The sequence below is a fragment of the Thunnus maccoyii genome, chromosome 14, assembly GCF_910596095.1.
Source record: "Thunnus maccoyii chromosome 14, fThuMac1.1, whole genome shotgun sequence".
Lineage (NCBI taxonomy): Eukaryota > Metazoa > Chordata > Actinopteri > Scombriformes > Scombridae > Thunnus > Thunnus maccoyii.
The window spans coordinates 30,595,618-30,620,924 of record NC_056546.1 but is presented as its reverse complement, the minus strand read 5'-3'; the positions used below and the strand labels follow the sequence as shown (position 1 = coordinate 30,620,924).

General features: G+C 38.1%; 1 protein-coding gene across 1 annotated transcript in view; it reads left to right on the top strand.

The window, feature by feature from the left end:
- The window catches only part of si:dkey-191g9.5 (rap1 GTPase-GDP dissociation stimulator 1), a 26,181-nt gene extending 4,342 nt beyond the window's left edge, over nucleotides 1-21,839 (top strand). Inside the window, exons 4-14 of the mRNA XM_042433675.1 lie at nucleotides 336-461; nucleotides 6,450-6,578; nucleotides 7,487-7,612; nucleotides 9,453-9,596; nucleotides 10,252-10,383; nucleotides 11,322-11,456; nucleotides 11,742-11,867; nucleotides 14,438-14,577; nucleotides 14,695-14,821; nucleotides 16,221-16,349; nucleotides 17,993-21,839. Coding sequence (XP_042289609.1) covers nucleotides 336-461; nucleotides 6,450-6,578; nucleotides 7,487-7,612; nucleotides 9,453-9,596; nucleotides 10,252-10,383; nucleotides 11,322-11,456; nucleotides 11,742-11,867; nucleotides 14,438-14,577; nucleotides 14,695-14,821; nucleotides 16,221-16,349; nucleotides 17,993-18,120 — 1,442 coding nt within the window. The 3' untranslated portion in view covers nucleotides 18,121-21,839. The remainder of the gene's footprint in view (nucleotides 1-335; nucleotides 462-6,449; nucleotides 6,579-7,486; nucleotides 7,613-9,452; nucleotides 9,597-10,251; nucleotides 10,384-11,321; nucleotides 11,457-11,741; nucleotides 11,868-14,437; nucleotides 14,578-14,694; nucleotides 14,822-16,220; nucleotides 16,350-17,992) is intronic.
- Nucleotides 21,840-25,307: the final 3,468 nt, after the last annotated feature.

Here is a 25,307-nt window from a genome sequence, read left to right as displayed (position 1 = left end):
AGAAGGCTGTAAAGTGTGTAGGCCTCCAGTGCACATACACTGAGAATAGACTTTTCAGTGAAGTAAGAGACACCTTGTGTCCAGCAGTTAAACATTTGAAATGAAAAATATTTGCATATTCATAGATTCTGGATTGTTCCATGAGGGAGAAGGAGATTTAATTGTAATAATTAATAACATCATAATCATACTTTTTTGTGGAAAAAAACATGCTAAACACAAATTATTATTCAAGACAGAGTATTTGTATATGTCTCATAACATGTCTGGACGGGAGATTTAAGGGGCAATTTAAGGCAGTTCCAGGGGCTAAATCTTATCCTTGTGTTTTGTAGCTGCAGTCAGGGAACCATGCATCGAGGCAGGCCTTGTAAAGGTGCTGGTACCTCATCTAAACAGCAGTAACCAGGAGATGCTGCTGAACACCGGCAGGGCCATTGGACGCATCTGCTTTGACAACTGTGAGTTGGTGTGACAATGCTGGTTCAGTCAGCAGGGCTTACTGATGATGAACAGTGTGCTGATGAGGCAGAGACTGTGTTCTTTTGAAGAGTACAGAGAGTGACAGACGGCAGGTCAGTGTTCAGTTTTAATTAACAAATACTGTATTTATGATTCTCAGATGTAAAATGATCATTTGTGGTATAAATGATCATTTTACAATTGAATATTATTAATTATACAATATTACCATTGTATTACAGTAAACCAATGAGACCATGGTGAAGATGACTGGTCCTCTAGCCTCTTTCTTATGCCAGAGGTTTAGTGCCACAGCTGCGTCCCATGTGTGATTCACCCCCTTGGATGGGTACAGCCTATGAGGGTTTGTCCCTCTGAGGACTGAGTAGCTGAACCTGCTGTTCCTCCCCAAATCTGCAGTTTCTGCCCCTAGCGCCACAAAGCCCATTGATGCATTTCAATAGTGGTTCAAAAAACCCTTTTTCACTTCCTCTCAGAGAATCCCCATCACCATCATGAGATCAACCCTCAAAGGGCCATGGGAGTGAGTGAACATGTAGACTCACTACATAGCATACACTGTTGCATTTTTTTTTTGTTTTAAACCACTTCAAATTCAGAACTACAGAAACATGTAATGTAAATGCACTTTATTTTATATTATTATTGAAGACACTGATGACCTCACCTGATTTTCACATATTACATTCACTGAAAACGATTCCTCCTCTCACTTTAGGTTAATGGATATGTGAGACACAGTGACTGCAATTAACAGACAGTTAGGCAAATGACTGTTTGACAAATCATCATTGAATAGATTTTGCAAATTGTGCAATTGAGGGCAAGTGTTCCATTATAAATCTTCCACTCCCCTCAGACTCCACCCACCCACTTGTTAGGTGGCTCTCGCATGGTGTACAGGTATGGTGCTACGTAATATCAAGGGTTGAGCGGTAGTGAAGGAAGGAGTGGCACAATTATTGAAACACACCTAGTGACAGAGAAACGGTTCTCCACAGATTCAGATTTTGCCTTATTTGTGCTTCCAAACAGTTATAGTTCAATTGATATAATAACTTGATATTCTTTGGTGTCACAGTTCCCAGATATTTGACTCTATCCTCGTACCATCTCCATAGATATTCCTTTTTCAATTCTTTGCTGACAGGTGCTCCTAAAACCATTGCTTCACACTTCTGCATGTTTAACTTGTACCCTGATACTAAACCATAGTTATTAATGATTTTCATAAGTGTTGGTAATGATTTTTCTAAGTTTGTGATATATAGAACCACATCATCTGCATATAAAGCCAGTTTGTGATATTCCTCTGCTATTTTCACACCTTCACTTTCATTGGTTGCTCTGATGTATGCTGCCAGGGGTTCAGTAAAAATCTCAAAAATTAAAGGTGAGAGTGGATCCCCTTCTCTCTTTCCCCTATCTAATTCAAAGCTATCTGACAGGGTCCTGTTAGCCCTGACCTGTGCTCTTGATGTATTATACATTGCTTGAATCCATTTGATAAAAGTGTCATGGAAACCGAACTTAACACAGGTTTCTAATATAAAAGACCATGACACCCTGTCAAAGGCTTTTTCAGCGTCCAAAGTGAGGATCAATGTTTGAGTATTTGTTTAGTAGTCTATTATATTCAGGGTTTGACTTACATTATCAGATAAATGTCTATTTGGGATAAAGCCTGTTTGGTCTGGGTTTATAATATGCGGAATCATTTTTGACAATCTATCCGCTAGGATACTGCTTAACAATTTTTGATCTACATTCAATAAAGTTATAGGTCTATAGGATCCACAGTCAGTAGGATCCTTGCTTTCTTTGTGTATGACTGTAATTATGGAGCTGCAGTATTTGCCCATTGGCTATGGTCTAACGCTCAGTTAAATGTTCTCTCTAAAATCAGCAGTAATTCTTTATCAAATTCCTTATAAAATTCGCCTGTAAACCCATCGCTCCATGGGCATTTACCCTTTTTTGATTTCTTTATTGCTGCTTTGATCTCCTCTGACGTAACCGGCAAAATTAGGTTTGCATTTTGTTTATCTGTCATCTGTGGTAGTTTTATTCCGGATAGATATTCTTTAATTTTATTTTGAGGGAGCAGATTATTGTCAGAGCTATATAATTGTTTATAGTATTTTGCAAATTCTTGTGCTATTTCTTGTTTACCTTTTACACTTATATTCCTGGTTTGGTCTTTGATAGAAATGATATTTGATTTTTTTTCTGTTGTTTTTTCAATTTATAGGCCAGGTTTTTCATTGCTTTTGTTCCACTATCAAAGTATTGCTGTTTAGTAAATATCAATGATTTCTCTACCTTTTCAGTTAGCAATCAGTCAAATTCTTTCCTTAGCTTATTTAAAGGATGCAAGTCAACACGGTTTCCTTTTGCCTTATGCTCCAGTTCCAATATCCTTATTGATTGTTCTATTTCCTTGACTCTTTTGTTCCTCTCTTTCTTCTTATATGAAGCCAATGATATAATTTCCCCTCTCAATACTGCTTTTGCTCCCTCCCACAGCATAACTGCTTCGACATCCTCTGTATCATTTATTTCTCGGTAATTTTTAATAGTTGATCTTATTTTAATCTTGAAGTCTTCCATTTGTAACAAGGGGTTATTTAGTCTCCAAAGAGTATGACCCACTTCCAGATCAAAGTTCAATTTCATAGTTATCAAAGCACGGTCAGACAAAGTGATTTGATTTATATTGCATTCTATTACCCTTGATTCGTGATTCTTAAACATAAAGAAATAGTCTAGTCTCGAATATCTACAGTAAGATTTTGAAAAGAAGGTATAATCTCTTTCTTTCGGGTGGAGAGTTCTCCTCACATCTGTCAGCCCTTTTTCCTTGGCTGCTCCTCTCATTATTTTAGCAGCTTGATCTGAGCTATGTTGTCTATCACTTTGTGTATCCATCTTTGGGTCTATGATTAGATTTAGGTCACCTGAAATAATTGCTATCCCTTGGCTTTCTGAAACTATTACTTCAACTATCTTTTCGATTAGGTCTGGACCCTCTTCAGTGGGGTTGTAGATATTCATAAATGAAACCATTACATATCTAGTCCTTGTCTGATATCAGCTTTTCCAGCGTAAAAGCTATTTGTGGCATTATTAAAATAGCAACTCCTCTTTTTGAGGACTTATAGGATGAGTAATATACCTGAGCATTTGTAAGTTTTTCATGTTCTAGTTTCACTAAATGCATTTCCTGCAAAAAGATTATATCTCCTGTTTCTTTTTTGAGCTGTTGCAGTAACTTCTTACTCTTAATTGGATTATTAATACCATTCACATTATATGAGATTATTTTAAGTGTTTTCATTTCATGGAGGGGGTTAAAATATGAAATAGTTTACCCTTCAGATCATTATGGCTGACAGCCGTGAAGATAGTGAACAACATAAAAACAACATATCAACAAAACAATGACTTCCAAAGGTAGCAGTCACTATAAGACCACCAAGTGGATAAGGATTCCTTAATAATAGGTAGGAATCTGGGGCTTCTGTCCCAAACTGCCTCATTTGGAAAAAAAAACCCAAAAACAAGCTGCATCATACATCGCTGTGAGCTATACCCCCCCCCCCCCCATTCAGATTTATTTATTACAACCAAACACTGAACAAGACTTTTAGGCGGCCAAAATGTTACAATTAACTTCAGTGAACTGAAAACACACTGTGAAATAGCACCAGCCTATATGCAATGGTTACGTTACATGAGCAATGTTATCGTCATGGTAGTGACTTGTCAATCACAACGTAGCCACACCCTAAAGAGTACCCTGCTTTGTCGTCAAATTTAAATTAAATGGGACCATAATTTACAAAATGAAAACCATGCTGTATTGAAGAAGACTTGAAACTAGCGATTGAGACCATAAACTCATTAGGAAACAGTTTACTGAGGTAATAATTCAAGAGAAAAGTAGGGTCATTTTCTCATAGACTTCCACACAATCGGACTTCTTTTTGCAGCCAGTGGAGTTGCCCCCTGCTGACCATTAGAGGGAATGCAGGTTTTTAGCACTTCCTTATTGGCTTCATTTTTCAGCCCTGGAGGTTGCCGCTTGTCTGGTATGTATGTATTTATGTATGTATGTCCTTTGCGTATCTCAAGAACTGTTCATCCGATCTACTTCACACTTGGTGAGTGCATTGCTGGGGACCCAACAAAGTGCAGTGTCAAATGTGGTGCAATATGGACATGTGATATGTTCAATATTAATAAGCTTTGAGTAAACAAGAGAACGGCGAGCTGCCACTCTGCAGCAGTGGGGTGGTATGTATAACTCTGCCATGAGAGAGACGAGGGGAGGACATCTGTCTTCGTTTGATAACATTAAAAGTTAGGCTTTGTTGTCGGCTTCCCAATTCATTTTAAAAAGACAAGAGAAACAGAGAGAGAGAGGGCAAGCGAGCTGAGAGCACGAGCGAGTGGCAGAGACAATACTGGTGAGGAGAGACAGGCTGGAAAGCTTTCTCTGCATTTCAGAATTCAAGATCTAAAAAGAGAAAAGTAGACAGCAAAGTCAGATCAGGAATGGATGGATTCTTAGGCTACTTCCCGCGGGCAGTTCAAAACCAGTATGTCTCATAAAGCACAAATCTTTTGAGCATATATACCCAACGAACTGAAGCCACAGAAAATGAATGATCTAAGAGCCTAATACGATATATCCACTTTACTTAAGGATGCACATTTTTTCAAAAGCTCTCTGAGTCACTATTACAGTACTTAACATCTGTGTTTAATAGAATGCTAGTTTATTTCATGTTGTTGGTACTCTTTCACACCTCACATCAACAGCATTCATTTTTATATGCATTGAAGCAGCAATACCAGAGGCCAATCAGGCCAGCAGTTCCAAACAGGCACATTTTTAATGGGCACTGCACTAGTTCAGACAAAAGATGGACACATTGCACATGCACACCTAGCTGTATGGAGGCAGCTTTGGAATGAACATACAGTGCTTTGAAAGAGGCAGCCTCAAGATGGGAATGCCTCCCTCTCACTGAGAGGACAGAGTTTAACCATAGACTGTAAAAAATATGGACGTAGTCACCGTGACATCACCCATTGGCTTGTGAACTGCCGTTTTGAAGGCTCGAGCATAGCGATTTGATCATCGCCATCTTGGATTTGACCGTAATCGTGTTTGATTTTTGGAGCCAGAAGTGACTATATTTGGATGAGAGGGTTGAGCTGACCATAGCGTTAGCTGCTAGCATGGTTAGCATGGTGCATTTACAATCTATGATTAACAATGATAATGCTAATACTAACGCTAATTTCCGCAAGCGAAAAACAGGCCTTAAACCCTTACAACAAAATGTACTCATCGGAAAAACTGAACATCCGCCTCCTTAGAGGGTTTTTTATCACAACTAAACGCTGAACAAGACTTTTTTAGGTGATGAGAATGTTACAATTAACTTTCATGAACTGAAAACACACTGTGAAATAGCAGCTACGCCTATACTCTGGGGTTATGGTTACGTTACGTGATCAACGTTGTCGCTGTGGTAGCGACTTGTCAATCACACGCCCTAAAGCATACTCTGCTTTGTCATCTATTTTACTCTGAATGAGACCATAATTTACAAAATGAACATCATGCTGTATTGAAGAAGACTTGAAACTAGCGATTTAGACGATAAACTCTTTAGGAAAGTGTTTACTGAGGTAATAAATCAAGTGAGAAGTAGGGTGATTTTCTCATAGACTTCCATATAATCGGATTTCTTTCTGCAGCCAGTGGAGTTGCCCCCTGCTGGCCATTAGAAAGAATGCAGGTTTAAGGCACTTCCGCATTGGTTTCACTTTTGAGGCTGGGAGCTACCCGCTTGAGTTTAACCTTTAACAAATGTGCTTTCATGTATCTCTGGTCAGTCTGTATCTGTTACTGTATATTTGATCACCATACTTTCTCACTGCCCTCCACCCAGCATACCAACAGGACCAGTTGGTCCAGAGTGGTGTAATACCCAGACTGGTGTCCATCATGAGGGAGTATCCAGAGAATGACCCCCTGGTCAACGTCTGCCTGCTGGCCCTCTGTAACCTGGCTGACATAGGTAATTATTGGGTAATCATAATTATTAGAGTGATAATTATTATTCAATTATGATTTCCCCAGGGCATCACGTTGTCTCAGTATTTAGACATGTCACCAATGACATTCTTGGTCATTTCTGTGTTGTGTTTGCATGTTTTCCATGTGTTCTCCTTGATTTCCCTCTTCAGTCATATAAAGCATAAACTCTACATTGCTCAAAGGTATGAAGGTACAGTAAATGTTGACACACACCTGGCATCACTCACTAGTGTGATACCCCCACATTTTAAAACAGTTTATATGGAAAGCTAAGAAGAAGCAGTGGGAAGAACAAACAAGCAAACAAAATACAGATCTGACTTTAGTCATTGTTCAGTGGTTCCCTAACAAATTTCATCATCAAGAATGTGAAACAATCATTGAGAGTTAGAGCTTACACAGAAATGTCACAATAATGGAGAAGAACCAAACCAAAGATTTTAATTTGAAGCAGTAAAGCAGGAAATGTTGTGTTTTTATCGGCAGTAAGATTACACAACTCTGATATGTAAAGCTGGCCAAACAGAACAGAGTGACTCTCACTGGGGAGGGGGCCTTAAAGAGACAGGACTGTAAACGGACTGTAAAGAGACAAAGGCTATACTGAGGGGCTGCATAAAGGGCCAGCAAATATAAAGAACTATGAACTTTGAACTGTGAATCATGCAAAGCTACTCTAGTGGAACCCAAAAATGAAAATTTAGAGCTGGAAAAGAGCATAATAGGTCCTCTTTAGACCCTTATCAAGAAGACTGTAAAATTCACCATTTCAAAAAGCTGCTGTCTTAAATAAGCTGTAGATGTCAGCTGTATGATCACTTAAACTGGTAGTCAGGATAATTAGTTACCTCCTACACTGTCTATAGTTATAGACCCCTATTTTTGCAGACTCTGCGAGGGAGGCCCTGGCAGAGCTGGACGTGGCAGATGTACTGACCTTTCAGCTGAAACGGGCTCCTGATGCTGAACGCCGACATGTCATCCTGGAAATACTGGGCTCACTGGGCGAGAGTGGTAAGACCTGCTCCAGGAAAGAGGCTGAGAAAGGGAAGATGTATTAATGGAAGTCTGGCTTCATCAAGCATGACTTGATATTTCAGCTGAGATCAGCTTTCAAACCTCTCAAGTCAGGATGAATGAAGTCAGGCTTGTGCTAAGAGATGGACAAATAGAGTTAGGGTTTGGCAACATTGATATACATTTGTCAACTATCAGAAATTTTTCCATAGTGTTTATTGACTACCTGGTTTTATGACCTGGCTCAGGGGGAAGTAACATGCATGTATCCACCCATTTTATATCTCTGGTTGTATTAGGCCATTGTTTGTAATATTGTAAATCAATGAGCAGGGGTCTCATATATAGAACAGTGCGTAGGATCCATATTACAAGTGTACTTGTGCACAAAAGCCCAAAACAACCATACACAACTTCAGTAAACATTGCAGTGGATCGTAAAGTCAGACATCTCTGGTTAAATTCTTGCCGGATATGCTGCAGCGGGCCAGTTGCTAGTTAACCAGTTTTAAGTAGTTTTTACATCACACACTCAATATATAAAATTTGTGTGGCATACGCCTCTTTCAGGCCCCGATTTGTGCGTACGCAATAGTTATAAACAGACCCCAGGACTGTTTTGTCACAAAATTGTCACAGTATTATGATTTTTGCATGTGTGTTATTTTGTGACCAATTATTTATTACATTTTTGAAGAAGAACATACAGGTCAAGAAATCATGTACAGTTATTTTAAAACATCCCAAAATAAACAATCTCAATCTTATGGAGGTGAATAAGACATACCTCAGTACTGATACAAATCCTCCCTAAAACAAGGATAACGCCCCTCAGTACAAAAAAGACAAGCACACAAGAAAGCAAAAAAGGTGAAGAAGAGGAGAAGGACGAAACAAGATACAGTACAGGAATTCTAAACCTGTTTGGGAGAGATTTGTTAAGATTTTGAACAATTAATAAAATATCATCAGCATAGGGTGACATGTAATGCATATTGTTAAAGGAAAATGGGATATTGATTGAGTAGATCAATAGGTGCCTTGAGCTAAGGCCTCTCTGGACAAAAGAACTGGAGACAGGGAGCAGTCATTGTTGAAGGAAAATATTGAGAAATTGTTTATTTTTTACACCAATTAAATGATTATGTACTTGTCAGATATTTCATTTGCTGGATTAGCCAAAGTTATTTCTTTTTGGTTATTTTATCTATAAACTGTTTCTCAATTGAATTTTCTGTATCATAACATAAATCAATATCAAGATTTTCATTCATATTGTTGATGCCTAAATAGAAGTATGTACAGCTCAAATAATTAAGGATCAAAGATGCACATTATTGTCTTAAAGGACAACTGTCCTGTTGCTTCATTCACAAAGAAAATGATTCAGTCCACTGCAGACTGCAGCCTGCATTTGAAGTTTGATTGATTATATATTTTTTCTGGGCAACTCCATCTGCTGATGAGCACAAGTTAAGACTGAAAGCTCCAGAACAACTCTAAGATGAACTTTGAATCTAAAATTTAAAAATCCTTTAGCATTACGATTCTCATTTGAAAGAATTTGTTTCTCATCAGTTGACAGACAGCACTAATCCTTTTCATTTATACATAATACAATAGACTAGAACCACATTCACTGCTGGTGTAATGTCAGATGTTCCAACATGGAATAATGTTCAATACCATGTATTACATAAAAATCAAAACCTTAGTTCTTCCATTTTGCTTTCTAATGATGTTGTACATTTATTGAAAGAAAGTGTTGGTTATTAATAATGGTAAAAAAAAAAAAAAAAAAGCTAATGAAGTTTGCCTGGTTCTGTTGTACCACCAGATACATTGAAGCTGCAGTTTGCAGAGTCAGGAGTACCAGAGGCATTATCAGAGATGATTCGGGGTCTGCAAGGAGGTTCTGACCCCCACGACCTCTGCAGCATCAAGATTGCCTCCAACCTCATAGTATCATTGCTTTTAGGAGGTGAGTGATGCAAGTGGGACTTTGTTTGACATCTCTGAATGTGCATACAGCAACAACTCTGCCTTAGTTTGGATATTAACTTCCTCATTTGCCTTTCCTTAAACAATGCCACCTATGCACTATCTACTTAATGGATCTGTACTGCATGGTTGTGAGAGTGATGAAGGCTGGCAGAAAATGTTGTGTCTTCTTGTCCTTCTGTTCTTTTCACTGAGTGCGGCCCTCTCCTGTCATCATCAGTCAACATAATCAGGACAACAGACCAATCTTTCTGAGTGTGGTTGAAACTGTACATTTAAATATCTAACATTACTCAACATGATAAGATTGGCATTGTGTTCAGGTATCTTTGCTGGAAACAGAGGCATCCCAGTCTCCATGTAGTTTGATGTAGGTGCTTTCCATTCTGCAGGCTCATGAAAAAATTAGGGGAGTATCACCAGCTGGTTCAGAAGTTGCAGCTATCGACTGCTGATCCTGCATGTATATTTGCAGAGAAATTAAACATTTTCAACTGACACTCCATTTTTCCCTCTTTGGATCTCTTCTAGGATGATAATAACTGCTGGCCTCTCATCATCGTGTCCATATTTCTGAATGCACCATAAACATGGTGGTGTTGCCTTATTAACATGTGTGCATGTGTGTGTGTCAGATGAGTCTATGCAGAAGTGTTTTGGTGAGGGGTCAGGCCTGGTGTACCAAGATGTTCTGTCCTGGCTGCAGAGCTCCAACACTCAGCTGCAGCTGTCTGGAGCCCTGGCCATTGCCAACTTTGCCAGGAATGGTGAGATATTTGTCAGAAAGGACCACAGACTGTGAAAAGACTTCTGTGACAGCAGGTATGCTGTCTATGTGGAGCTTATGTGAGAAAAACAAGCAGCCATCACTAGAGCTGAATGACAGTATTTCTCTTTGAGATTCAATATCTCCTCAGTGAAGTACTTCTCACAATCACCAGTGAGACAAACATCATATCACATTCATATCCCCCTGTTAATTTTAATATAGTTTTCTTGGAGGTAAGGCTGGATCAACTGGGCAAAGCAGGCAACTGCTCCAGGGGCCCCAAAAGTGGCTGTTCATCGTTTGGTTTCCTCATTGAATTGATGTTACTTGATCATGAGTCTTATAGAGGACCAAGTTGCAAAAGACCATTGTGCTTATATTGCTTATTCCTTAATTAATCTGTGTAGATCAAATGAACACTGGGACCAGGTCATATTACAGTGTGTACACACTACACAGAGAGTGGGAAGAAAAGGAGTGAACAGGGGCCCTTATTTTTGTGCAGGGGACCCCTGACAGTTTAATCTGGTCATGCCAGCATCTTGTGGCCACCAGAGGAACTGCAATTTACCACATTTCAAAACTAAAATGTTGTCTTCAACACTCAGCTGTAGTTGGCTGTAACTGGGGGCATGAATGATAAAAATGATAAATAAAAGTTTCCTAAGGTTAACAGATATACTGTAGACTATACAGTCTTTGCAGACAGTGTTGGCAGACAAATTTCAAGGGGAAAAAGACAAGAAAAAGACGGTTGAGTGCAAGTATGGATACAAATATCACTTCTCTAACTGTTATGATAATATTGTTTGTAAACGGTAAGCATTGGGTTTGTCTTAAGTGATGAAATATTGCAGCTACAGTTTTAAGAAGCATAGGGTTTTGAAAGTGACTTTGCCAGCCTGTAATAGCACTGTCCTGCTGTATTTCTGTCAGACAGCAACTGTGTGAAGATGCTGGACCTCGGTGTGGTTCCTCACATCCTGACCTTGTTGGAGCAGCATGTGGATGAAGGAGACGTGTCTGTGCAACATGCTGGACTGAGCGCACTCAGAAACCTGGCAATTCCTGGTACTGATCAAAGCACACAGTAGAGATATGATTCCATTAACCAAAGTAATTATGCCACATGAAACTTACCTTGTGAAGGACAGCTGCATAAAAATGATCACACCAAGACACAGATACACAACATCTACAGAAACCTACAGTAAAGAAACAGAAACTCATAAAAAAAAGAGTTGTACAGTTAAGTCTTAAAAACAGCAAAAATAAATAAATAAATAAAATTTTATTATTTAAAATTTACTTAAAATTATGTGGATGCTAAATGCAAATTATGTCTTTGTCTTCTAGCCTCCAACAAGGTACGGATGCTGGAGGATGGGGTGACTGAGAGGATAAAGACCCTGCTGCGCTCTGACATGCCGCCAGTTCAATTCAAACTGCTGGGTACACTGCGCATGATGGTGGATGGACAAGGTGAGCATGTGTTGTTGTGTTGTGTTGTGTTGTTGTCGAATGTTGGTGCAGTTGAAACTCTAAACCTATGGCATGATATATTAATAAATTGCAGTGAGTTTACCCACCAGTATCCTGATTGTACTCTCTCAGACTTTAGCTACTTACACCATTTTATTTAAATACATTTAATTCCTATGCTTTTTTAAATCTTATGTTTGTTCTTTGAACTTGAATCTCTCACAGTTTAGTGAAGGCAAAATGCTGCTTGCAGATGCATTATGGTTATAGTACTATAATCTGCTGAATAATATTTAATTAAATGAATAATACTTTGTTGAAGATGGGATTTGGTTTGGATTTCCACATGAGTTTCAAGTGTTAGAATAGTGTAAGATCATTGAAGACATTGCTGCTATGTGATGTGTGTGCAGAGAGGAAGATTCTTCTGTAACAGTAGATAAAGATCAGGCAAAATCTCTCATTTGTATACAAGACATATCAAAATCTAATGAGGAGATTGTTGTAATTGTCATGCTTCCCAGAGGATGAACCCTTTCATTTTAAAACAGTCCATGACTCTCCTTGTCCAAGCACCACCCTAAGTCAAAATGTAAACCTTTGTCTTTTCAGTATGATGTTCATTCCTGTGAGGAAGCCTGACTAGAGTAGCAAGGAAGGTGGTAGGAGGCAGTCAGACTCTTGTTGAATGAGTGAAAAAAAGAGATTTATTCTGTCCAGTGTAACAAAAAACAACTGTCTCAAAAATAGAAATGAAAACAAACAAATCAAACTAAGGCATGATCATGTGCACACAACCACACTGTCATCCTCTAATTTCTGCTCTTGTCTAAATCCACATCTCTCCCTCTAAATAGGCCCTTCAATCTACTAGGCAGAACCACATTTCTTGCAGGGGTGTCCTTTCTCTTATACCAACTGGCATATAACAATGCTACTTGTATCAGTCAACAATGTTTACAACAAAACACATCACCCACAACATAACCCTCATTACTAGCCAAAATAAGTACACATCATATAGATACTAAACCAAACATTTAACCAAGTAAAATAAATCTCCCCATACTTGGTCTAACCAATGACATCACTGGTGATGTAAGTGAGAGTTTAAAAGCAGGAAGTCAATGGGTGACTCCCCCTTTGTCTCCTAGAAAGCATCGTGAGTATGGTAAGAAACACAAGATAATCTACAGCTCAAGAAACTCAGGACTTAAATTAATAAACAATAAGTGAACTTAAACATGTGTCTGTCTTGATCAAACTGTAAATGCAGGTGTAAATGTAACAATGCTAAACACAAACAAAACCCGGAATAATATGTGAAAGCAATTCTACATATACTGGCTAAACAAGCAAATGACAAGTATGGAAAGAAACTAGGGATGGGTATCAGTACTCAATACCTTTAAGGAATCGAATGAAATAACCCAGTACCAAGTAGTGTCGAAACTTCTCCAGTCAAACAATACCTGCAATAGATCTTTTTTTTACCCAGATCTAGAAAAAAATGAGAAAAATGAGAACCCTCCCCCAGAACTTTTATAAGTGCATTTCCCACAATTCCATGATATTTATATATGAAAATTTGTACATTTAGAGCATAGTTTTGAGGACAACAATGACCATTTGAATTCACATTTAAAGGAATAGTCTATGATTTCTCTGGTAGTGGCTGCCCCTCTACTTCGTTTTGTTTTGGTCAGTTGTTTACTGTTTACTGACTTCAAACACAACAACAAATTAGAATTATGCCTTTTTCAGTAGTAGTGAATAGGATAGCTTCCAATGGGGAAAAAATACATATCCAAAGCATGTTTGTGTAAATATTGTGATTAGAACGACATCTAATGCTGTACTTGAACAAAAGACAGATTATCCCTTTAACAAAAAATATGCTATGGACTTTAAAGGTTCTGTATGTCGGTATCAGAAATTCCTTCTCATTAGCGACACCGCAGGCCGTTAGGTGAGCTGCAGTCAACATCCTGTTGCTCGCACGCTCGCGACACAAGACTATTGCAGGTGATGTCTTTTTCCTGGCTTATACTTCTCATAATTACAAGATTTCTAACATTGTGTTTGTGTTTTTCACCGTCTTTCAGCAAAGCATTTCTCACTCCCACTCAGTCAGCAGAAGTTAATTGGAATTAATTTGTATTACTTACTGTCCGACAAAAAACTTAACATGTCCATCTGCCAGTCTTGATTTCTCAGCTTTTTAGGTAACATTACTTCCTCCATTTCTTCACCTCCACTTACTGACCAAAACACCTTTCAGACTACCATCACAGCACAGAACGCTGTGAGGTTGATTAGAACATTAGGAGATCTGATTCTGAGTTTCTTTAGTGAACATTAATAGCAACAACAACATGCTAAATCAGACAACCAAGTTGTGTGTTCTAGCTAACCGTCAGCGCAACTAAGTGTAAGTGTCCTCATAAAATAAGGACATGTTTAACATATTTTCTACTGTTATTACTGTATTTTCTCAGTATTGGGGGGGACATAACCCTCCCAAAAAAACGTGTGATTATGCCCATGCTCAGCTATTCTCTGTGTGTCAGAGGAGGCAGCCCTGGTGCTGGGGAGAGATGCCATGCTGCTGGCTCGGGTCATGGAATGGTGTGAAGCCAAAGATCACGCAGGAGTCCGGGGAGAAGCCAGTCGCCTATTGGCTGCACTCATCCGACACAGCCGGAGCACTGTGAGTCACTTCATTCTGTTCTGAAAGTTAACATTAGACTTTAAATGTACTGAATGTACACAAACAAACACACACACACTGAACATATGTAATGGGTTTACTTTCTCTCTCTGACAGGAAGTTGTCCACGCTGTAGCAAAAGCAGATGGGATTCGGCACCTTATTTCCATGGCAACAAGTGAGCATGTCATCATGCAGAATGAGGCTCTGGTTGCCCTGGCGATAGCATCTGCCATTGACATTGGTACAGCAGTTTCAGATACTATCTTAAGTCGAATGTTCTGGGCACTTATTTATCAAGCATGTCAGAATCACTCTCAACCTTGACAAGGACTAAAATGACTCCTGCCTCAGAGTAAGACCTGAGAATGTTTTTATGACGCTTTATACTCCGAAACTCAACAAGGGGAAGTATGCTCATTTGCCTTTCAATGTCTTCCTACTAGGAAGTCTGAACAGGTCTCTCTGCAGCTCTTCTAAATCCTGGACGGCATAAGTTAAGAAAGTGGAAAAATATTTTCACTCCAAAGCCTAAAAGTGGGACCAAATATATGTTCTCAAGTTAGGACTGATTTTCTGCTCTTAGACACTTGATAAATACGAGCCCTGAAGTCACTGAAGTCTGTCTGTCAGTCTAACCATTAATGTGTTAACAAAGCATCTAATGGGCCAGATTTGTTTTCTCTTGCAATACTACTGGTCCATCAGCTGTTATAAATGTCACCAATAACTGTTACTTTACTTAGATTATGTATGTATATATACATATATATACACACACACACACACACACACACACACACACACACACACATATATATATATATATATACATACATACACATAAACATATACATATATACATGTGTGTGTGTGTCTGTGTGTATGTATGTATACATATCAGCCAATGGGGCACTCACAAGTAGATGGGCTGGGTATATGGTTGTGTAGTTTCAGGCCAATCCCACACTGGCAGAGAGGAAAGGGGTGTGCTCAATAACGGACATGGGAGACATCATATTACGTCCAAAATACAGGAGCATCTATGAGGAGATACCCAAGCTTGTATAGAGGGGTTCTTTACCCAAAAGGTGCCTATTTAGTTTTGGCATAAAAAACTTTTCTTTTCAATGTAAAAGCTAAGACAAAATACAATTAAAAGAGAAAGAGCGATGACATACATTACAAAAACATGAAAAATGGATTTGGAACATTTTTAAGAACTCTAAAACACAATAAAAACTCATTCATGAAATAAAGAAATAAATAAAAAGTTGTTCTTGGAGCTGGAATTTCGACCCCTTCTGGTCATTAAGTTCTGAGCAAACATATAGTTTATGTTTGTGGTAAATTTGAAAATATATTGTGTTTTAGCCAGAAAAAGAATTCAGAGTTGGATGTAAGTCGTTTGTTTGCAGTTCACTGTTGTAATTGATGATGTGAAGAGAGAGAAACACCCTACACAAAGCAACAGAAGCAAAGTATTTGCTTGTATAGTATAAACACAAAAACATTGCAAGGGAACATTTCTTGGGCATATGACAACTTCAAATGTATGAAAATGTAAATTTAGAAAATGTATTTACATGTGTGTTTACCTGTGTGTTTGTGTGTGTGTTTGTGGGTGTGTGTGAACACTGCAGAGTCGATGAAGGATCCATTTAGGGAGGCAGAGCTGTTGCCCATGCTGAAGAAGATGTTGGAGGATCCTACAGGCGCGGTTGAAGTCAAGTTCAGTGCTTTAGGTCTTACCTGCAGCCTGGCTAACTCCAGTATGTGTTTTGATTTTACATTACACAGTTGGAGGCATTCTGAATTGATTGGGTCACTGAACAGGGAAATTTGATCCAGACCCAAAAGATCAGCAGCACATGTGCAAAGAAATCCAACTGAAAGTTTTGTAGTGGCACATTAAGTTGTTGTATTTTTCAGCTTCCATAAAAAAAATCATGAATAAGCAAAGTGTATGTGTATCATATTCCCCAGAACAATGTCAGGAAATATATGTGTGGTCATACAGCAGGTAGGGGACATAAATTATCAAGAAAAGTGACCTAACCAGGATGAGGCTTTACAGACCTATAATACATGTCAAAAGCTTGGACAAGTAGTCTCTGTTGCCTTGACTATTAGTCTTTATTTTAGAAACAATGGTAAGAACATTTGAGTATTCTTATCCTAAACCTCTGAAACCTTTTCTCATCAGGTTCCAAGTCAGATTCAGTAAACCCTCTTAACTGTACAAGCGTTTTGTAAATTGCTTGTTTGGACGTGCTGAATGTCATTTGCCTCACAGAGTATGCTTTCACGAGCTTTGATTATTAGGGACACTCTTTTCCATTTTCCAAAATGACCACTAGTGACTGGAAATCTGTGTAAAAGCAATGAGTTTTCTGCAAAATAAATCCACAGAAGCTCAATTCCAAAGGTTAACTATGAAAAAGTGAAAAGTTACAGGTAAACAAGATCCACACTGTCTTATCTCGACACAGTCAGACACTGTTTTACTCCAAAGACTAATTAAAGCAAATCTCTAATTTTGACGTGTACAAAAGTTGTTTTCTCATAAAAACAAAAGTTAGATTTCTAAACAAAGAAAAATCTACCACACCCACCCTAACCTCTGAAAGTACCGTAAAATTGGTGTCCTGAAGAACAAAATTTCTTCTTGGTGCTTCCACAGATAGTGTCTCCTTGCTGAGCTGCAGTGGAGGGACAATAAAACAAAGACGAAATTTTGCACCAAAAAGACTTGATGTGTCTATCTTAGACTGCTAAGTGTTAGCTTCAGCTAAGCATTAGAGTGTCTCCTATCACTTACATTTTTTAATGGCCAGTATGGACAGGAGGAACAACTACAATGACCAAAACTCTTTCAAAGTACATGCAAGCAAGTGAATATTGTTGAAAGAATGTGGACATATCCTTAAATATCGTGGAAATGAAGCTATGATGTTTAAAATGGTCACAAAGACACCTTTAGAAGAAAGATTAAGAATTGAGATCCTAACATCTCTCTTCTTGTACATCTCTCTTACTTGGTAGAATAGAAGGTTTTTTGAGGCCAGCATCTAGTGGCCATTAAAAGGACTGCAGTTTAAGACATTTGAACAGTGACAGCTGTCAGCTGTGATGTTGCCACTTTAGGTCCAGTGGATATAGACGTGCTACTATGGTTTTGAGACACTGCTTCTATCTATATCATGTTGAACTAATGCACTGCATAATGATCTTCACTCCTGACTGATGTGTGTGTCTGTTTCTTCTCTTGTGCTCTTAAGGAAAAATATTATTCATATGCACACAGATGTTCAGAGAATTCTCTAGGACAGGATACATTTTATCTGCTTCCACCACTGATTACAATCCATCTCACACTTCTTTCTCTTCCTCTTCCCATTCCTGTCTGCTCTAGGTGTGATGAAGCAGGAGTTGGACTCTGTGAATATGAAGGAAAGCCTTGCTAAACTGACAGATCATACCAGCAGTAAACTTGCATCACAGGCCAGCTCCATACTGGCCATTCTTGGTGAAACCAGCTAAACCAGCATACTGCAGCAACATCACAGGCTGAGCAAAGGATCTCATCTGCTGTATGAATTTATCCATCTTATTCAATTACGTACTTTAACTCAAATGATCTTACTGCACAGATACTGCTAAGTAATTGGGTTCAATTTTAAAATGTTACTTGTTTTGTTGCAATAATTATTCATTACATTAAACAAAGATGATTTCCATACTGGTAGCTCCTAGAAGCTGCAACATACACAAAAAGCACAAACGATATAATGACAATTTTCAGTTCTTAAAGCTTTTCAGTAGTGTGGCTGAAAATGTAAATTGTGGGCTTAGAGGAGAGGCCATGGGGTCATTAAAATCAGACGGGTTCATTCAATTTGGAGCACTAAATGTACTGAACAATTTTCATGGCAATAATCTATGAGATATGTACAAAGTTAACATTCTGGATTGAGGGTGATGCGAGTGAAGGTTTGTGGGGTCTTGAAAATGGAAAGCGTTCATCCTCTGAGGAGCACTAATGTACTCAGTAAATCTACTGACAACCAGCCCATTAGATGTTGACATTTCTTTGTACAAATGGAAATGTTGAGTTGATGGTGAGAGTAAGGATTCAAGGATTTAAATGTTTATTATTCAAATACACAAACAGAATGTGTAGTGAAATGCAATCTAGTGTATGTTCTTAGGCTATGATAAAAACTAGTGTGAAAAAGAAGAATTAGAAAAAACAAAATATAAAGGCTAAAAATTCAAGATAAAAAATTATAAATATATGTAAAATGTATAAATGTCACAATGTTAAAGAGTGACTTAACATCTGTCTGAGCAGCAGTATTTCACTGTCCTCTCAAGCCTGTTTCACTTCTGACCACAACCAGCATGACTGATGGGTTTTATTGGATGGGGTCAAAAGTGTGCTCTGTTACACCTGTAACCACACATGATGTCACAGCATCCTGGAGTACACCCATCACTGCAGCAAGGTGAGAAGTTAAACTACTGGAGGTCATAAAAACAAGATTTTCAGGGATTTCAGGTTAATCTATGAGACAAACTATAAAAAAATAAAAATAAAATTTTGTGCAGAATTTTTGCAAAGGATTCACAGAGGTCAACGTGGTAGCCAATGACATACAGAAGACACCATCCACCATCCAGATGGCCAAGTAAAGTAGGGGAGACACCTGATGGATGATGATGTAGATGATGGAGTGGATGATGTAGCCTTGCTAAAGTGTCTACTTGTATTGTAGAAGAAGGGAAACTGAAGAGAAAAGAGAAAAGAAAATATTGAATGGCAATGGCACTAAAAGGCAAGGTCCAGCAGGCCACCAAAATAATTAGGAATCATTTGGAGACCGTAAAATATCCGCACAACATTTGATGGAAATCTGGCCAGTAGTTGTGTTCTTATCTTGCTCTGGACCAAAGTGTTGGGTGGATGGACAGATCACCAACCATGGGCCCTGCTAGCGAAGGGGCAAAAATGTTGGGGCAGTTGGTAGAGAATGAGGTTTTGATATGCACTTGTTTTATATGTCAAATCTACTGTCAATGCTGATATCTAATTCAATATTGTATAAAGTTCAGGAGTCACAGAAAATTCTGAAATTTACTGAAATGCACCCAGAATATCAAAAAATACACTGACAGCAAAGACATTTTCTTTTTCCAAACCAAATAAGTGAAAAATAATTGACCAAAAAAATCTTCTAAAGATGATGACTGTAACACTTTAAAAACTCTTTATAGATTCTGATGGTGTAGAAAACTGAATGTACAGTGCTTCGGGCATGCTTTCTCAGCATCCCTCCATAAAGTCTGTTATCTCTATTGCAAATCAATGGGGTGAGCAGTACTTTAAGGTATATTTGACAGGCTGAAACCTGGTCTAGATGACCAAAGACTTCATCATCCGGATCTTAACTACATAACCAGCTCATTGACCGCTATCAAAGCACTTTAGTCCAGACTGTCCAGTCTCTAAATCACCATTGTCATTCCGAATTTCAGAATCAAACAAAACTAATAGTGGGGCCACATTAGTGAGCAATAAATCAGCATGGCCACTGCATAACCTACAACCTTTATGGTGTATTGGATGTTGTCTCTCTGGAATTCCTCCAGTAAGACATGTATTGTACACACAGTGTGTAGGTTGGGAGTGTCTACACAAATATTTGTTTAATCTCAGTGTACTGGCAGAAATAAAATTTTATACATAACTTAAGGCAGGTGTAACAATCATCTTAATTGGTAGCCCTATCCAAAGGTGCATCTGCACAAGCTTTAATGTAATGATCACCTCATAAGGGATAGATAGTAGACATTAAAGAGATTCTTATGTTTAAGATTTGTTAGTGTTCTCATCACAGGACAACTCAAGAGGGTTGTATGATCACAGAGTTGGTCATGTGAGGATTAAAGGTGAAAGGTTCAAGCTTACAGGGCATCAACAATATAACACCATATCCGTTGAATATGGGTTTAGTTACCTTGAATGATGAACTGGCTGATGTAAGACATTCATAGTGGTTTGGGTTTTTTTGGGGTCAGTATTATTAAGTAAGAAGTCGGCTATATAAGACTAGAAGGCGAAGTTGCAGGATAAAAGCTTTATCACACCATAATGTATGGCCAAATTTAATTTGTTTGCATAGAGGCATTGCAATTAGTGGATATACTCACCTGGCCATCCCATAATTTTCCCTTTGATATAACCTACTGTGTAAAACTGATTTAATGTGTAAATCTGAAAGGGGTACAATGAATGAGTTATCCTAAGACCATTAATATTTAAAGAACTCAAAAGTCCTTCAAGAGACCTTCATGCCAGCCAGTCTAACAAGTCCTCCAAACTTTACAACAATATAAGCATTTTCTGATCTGGTCTGTAGCACAAAATTGTCAGTGTCTTCCAAAAGCGTTGCAAATTAGTCAGAAAACATTTATAATAGCGTTTTCTTATCTTGGTTTGGTTTAGGAACAGAAAAAGCACTTGGTTAGTGGTGTGACATTATGATTTGGGTTTTTTTTAAAAAAAACAAAACATTGTCATCACGTGGTTAAAGAAACAACTACTCAAACCTGCAACCTGCATATTAATGAAAATCTTAACTACATCAAAGATGATTGACAGATGCCTCGACTTCCTCACTGCAACTGTGCTTCCATCAATGGTTAAAGAGTACACTGTAAGTACTTATGAAATGATGAAGGTGGAAAATCAAAAATAGAAAACATTTTTTAAAAACTCACCTTGCTCTAATTATTTTGTTACTTTATAGTCTACCCAACTGACCATTTGGCAAATGTTTTGCACCTGTGACTACCACCTAATAGCAATACCCTTGGGTAACACTCTTCTCTAAAGGAAGCATAATGTGAAAAAGCCACATGTTCAATGTGTTGAACTGCTAACATTTGTATATACAGTACCTACAGTATATAATCATTCTAGTACAGTAAGTGTACTACAGTGCTCTGAGCAATTCAGTGTGTATTTTAGTTGGATAAAGGGTAGTTTGGGAAAGCATGTGTGTACAACATAAAGTGAATAATCTGTCAATGAACATCAAGCAACAGTTTTGCTGTAATGTTTATGTCATATCTGTATTGAAATATATTCTGTATACATAACTAGATATCACTTAACATTTGTGAACAAATTGTATATATTTCATGGAGGGCATTTTTGACATTCTCAAAATTTAGTTCTAGAGAGAGCATAATAAAGTTACGTGATGTCTTCCCCCAAATGTTGTCTGCAATGCATTTTCTTCATTTCTTAAATCTTAGGTTAGGATTAAAAAATATTTTTGTATTTCTTAGCTGATCGAACTTGAAAATGTCTCAGTCAGCTGCTTTTAAATATGGACAATCACCAAGTCCTACATCAGTGAGATCATTATTCAGAATATCACAGTGATTGATGGCTTGGTGGTTGTCAATAAACAGCTAACTGTATTATTATAAAAATGTCTCCAAGTGCAGGCAGTATTTACTGGGACCACTGATTTAATTCAAAACGTGAGGGACACAGACAACATACCAATAAACAAACAAACAAATCAATTGTTAACACAAAAGCCAGTACAATGATGTCTTGGTTAGTCCCCAGGAGAAACAACCCACTAGGGGTACATGTTTTTATAAACTGATCCCAGTTGTTGTTGTTGTTTTTTCTATTAGGATGAGCCTCTGTAAGGCTCTTGCCTTACAGAGTGGATGAGAGATGATTGTTGAAGTAATCAATTTACTCGTTTTTGTCAAAACGGCATCATTAAGCAAAAATTAAAAGAAACAGTTAATGAATAAACTAGGTGTGTAACAAAACCTACGCTTGCATTCCTCTGATTTCATGTGTTTTTTAAGCACCATCTTAAATCCTTGTTAATGTAGTGTTTCTTTGTAAATTTAGGCATACCAGCACACCCAATATGCCTGGCTGAACACCCACGTGCCAGTCCACAGGATGTACATGGATGTGAAACGAGGCATGAGGAATGACTTTGGGGTGTCAAGGCAGGCTCTCAATGGTCTTCTAAATATTTTGAACCAGGAGACGGATCATGGCTGGGGACATCATTTAGAGATCCTTATTTCTGTTTTTTGGCTGGCCCATGGGTTGTCTTATGGGGTGATGGCACAGGCTTTTGATGTGCCAAACTACAAACAGTTTCACTCCATTCAACTTAAAGGAATCTATGACTCCTCTGGGAGATTTTTCACCAACATTTTTGTTGGTTATGGAGGTTCAGTACATGACACACAGATTTTGAGAAACAGCCCTGTTTATTTCAATTTCCTGTACCCAGTGCCACTGCCACATACACGCACATCACACACTGTGCATAGAGCACCGAATGTTGGAGGGGGCACCAAACAGCACCTCATTAAAGTTGGAAATATATTCACAGATTCAAACTCGGATCAATAACTCATAAGCGAAATGTTGTTAAAACACAAACAACGCCTCTTTCCTTCTGTAGTAAGGTAGACAACGAACTATCTCATTTTTACCCAAACAAGCCATCCTCTGAGCTGCACAAGTAACATTGGTCTCTACACACAGCCGGCTATGAGATGAGTGTGCAGGGACCATCTAAAAAGCACAACACTGAAAAGAGATACTACAAAAATATTCAGTTACATTGATGATGAAAATATATTTCTTTGGTTTATTTTGTTGGAGACGATTGCTTTTTCAAATACGTGTGTGTGGGGGGTTTTTTTTGTTTGTTTTTTTGCCTGTTCTTTTTGTTATATAGTGTAATATATACTGGGGGGGCACCACAAAGCAATTTTGCTTAGGGGCACCCAATGGTCAGCAGCGGTTTCTTTCCTGCTGGTTGTACTACGACTGAAGGCTTGTTAAGGCTTGTTAATAAGGTAAATACAACAACTAACCATGTAGTCATATTTAAAAAGTCACACATCTTAACATACTATATTTCTAAAAAATACAACTAACATAATTGTCATCATTATTGAAATTAAACATAACTATCACAGCCAAATCATCTATCTTTAGTTCATACAGTCTATGCTTTAGCTAGGTTAGCACATGCATTCAATATGTTAGCAACTGGTAGTTAGCAATGCAACACACCTCTGCTTTTCTCATGTAGAGTCAATATATTGAATGGATAGTTAGTCATTGTTTTATTTTTGTTATCCTCATGTAAGACAAAACAAGGCTGCCATCAACCAGTTTGACATCCTCCACAGAGGCCAAGAGCAAGTATAAATATCATGGAAATATCTGGAAATCAGACATGGAAATCAAATCTTCCTATGTCTCTCCTATTGTGATTTCAGCGTAACGTAATTTTTAATTTTAGAATGATATAAACTAACTTAAGTTTTTAACATTAAGTTACATCCATTATACACTCATAGAGCACACTATAGCCTGGTAAAATATGAAATAATAAAATAACAATTAAAATTAACCACCGCACAATAAAAACTTTACTGTGATTAAGTCACAGTAAAGTAATTTCAGTGTGCGGTGGTTAATTTTAATTTTCACCTAAGATGTTCCTGCAACCAACCAGCGCCTGATTGAAAATACTGGATGTGCATGAGGAGTTCTGTCCAGTGAAATAAAATAACAATATTAAATGAAATACATTAAATTTAATAACACACCAGTACAAGGTTTCATAGAAAGGTATTGTTTTCTTTTCATTTTACAATCAACAGGACCCAAAATCTACCGACAGATACATTCACCATGGGGAAAAATGAGCGAGGGTGACAATCGGGACCAACCGTGGTCATGGTTTGGAGAAACCACCTCCCTTTCTTTCATTGGTGCCTTGGAGGAAGAGCTGTGCTAGATGTCCTGTTGATCCACTGTGGCAGAAATGATCTCAGGAACATCCAGAGGAAGCTTGAAGCTTGTCACAGGGATCAAGCAGGACTTGCAAGATCTCCACTGACAATTCCCTCAGATGAAACTCATATTCTCTGCCATCACCCAGGTTTGCCCACCCCAAGCAGATGGACAAAGCCTGGCACTTTATTAACAGTGTGATGGCTACCTTTGTTTTGTCTATTGGTGGAAGCATTGTACCCACCAAAGTTTTAGCAGCAAAAAAGAGGCCTTGATTTTTGTACATTATGTGATGTTTGATGTACACTTTTTTTTTTTTTTTACATATAAGGGTAGCCATCACACATCAGCTGATGGCTGTCACTTCTGTCACAGCTCTTCCTCTCCCTTCCTCTTCCACATTCTCCAAACCCTTTGATTAACCCCAGTCTTTCCATCTGATGGACCTCAATTTTTTCCCCGCATTGAATGTAGCCAGGGGTTTGTAGGGCCAGCCAAAAGTCCTATTTTCTTGTTCCTGTTTTTGTGCAAATAAATATTTTTTATTTAACTCTGGTATGCATGCCTTTGATTAACTGATGTAACTTACCTTACATCACCTTAAGTTTCATTTAACGCTGTCAAAGAAAACCTACATTACATAACAAAACAAATGCATTTCTGATATACTCCTGGGACAGTTGACAACAGTCAGTGTTGAAAACAGAAGCTGTGCTTCACTGAGAACAACTGCTTTTGAAGTTATTGTTAAACACCAAACTGAGTGACAGTTTATGCCAGTAAGGGCAGAATGTAAAGAAAGGTGAGAGGACTAGTAGGATAAGGATACATAATATAAGCCAATTACATTTTCATTTTTATTGAA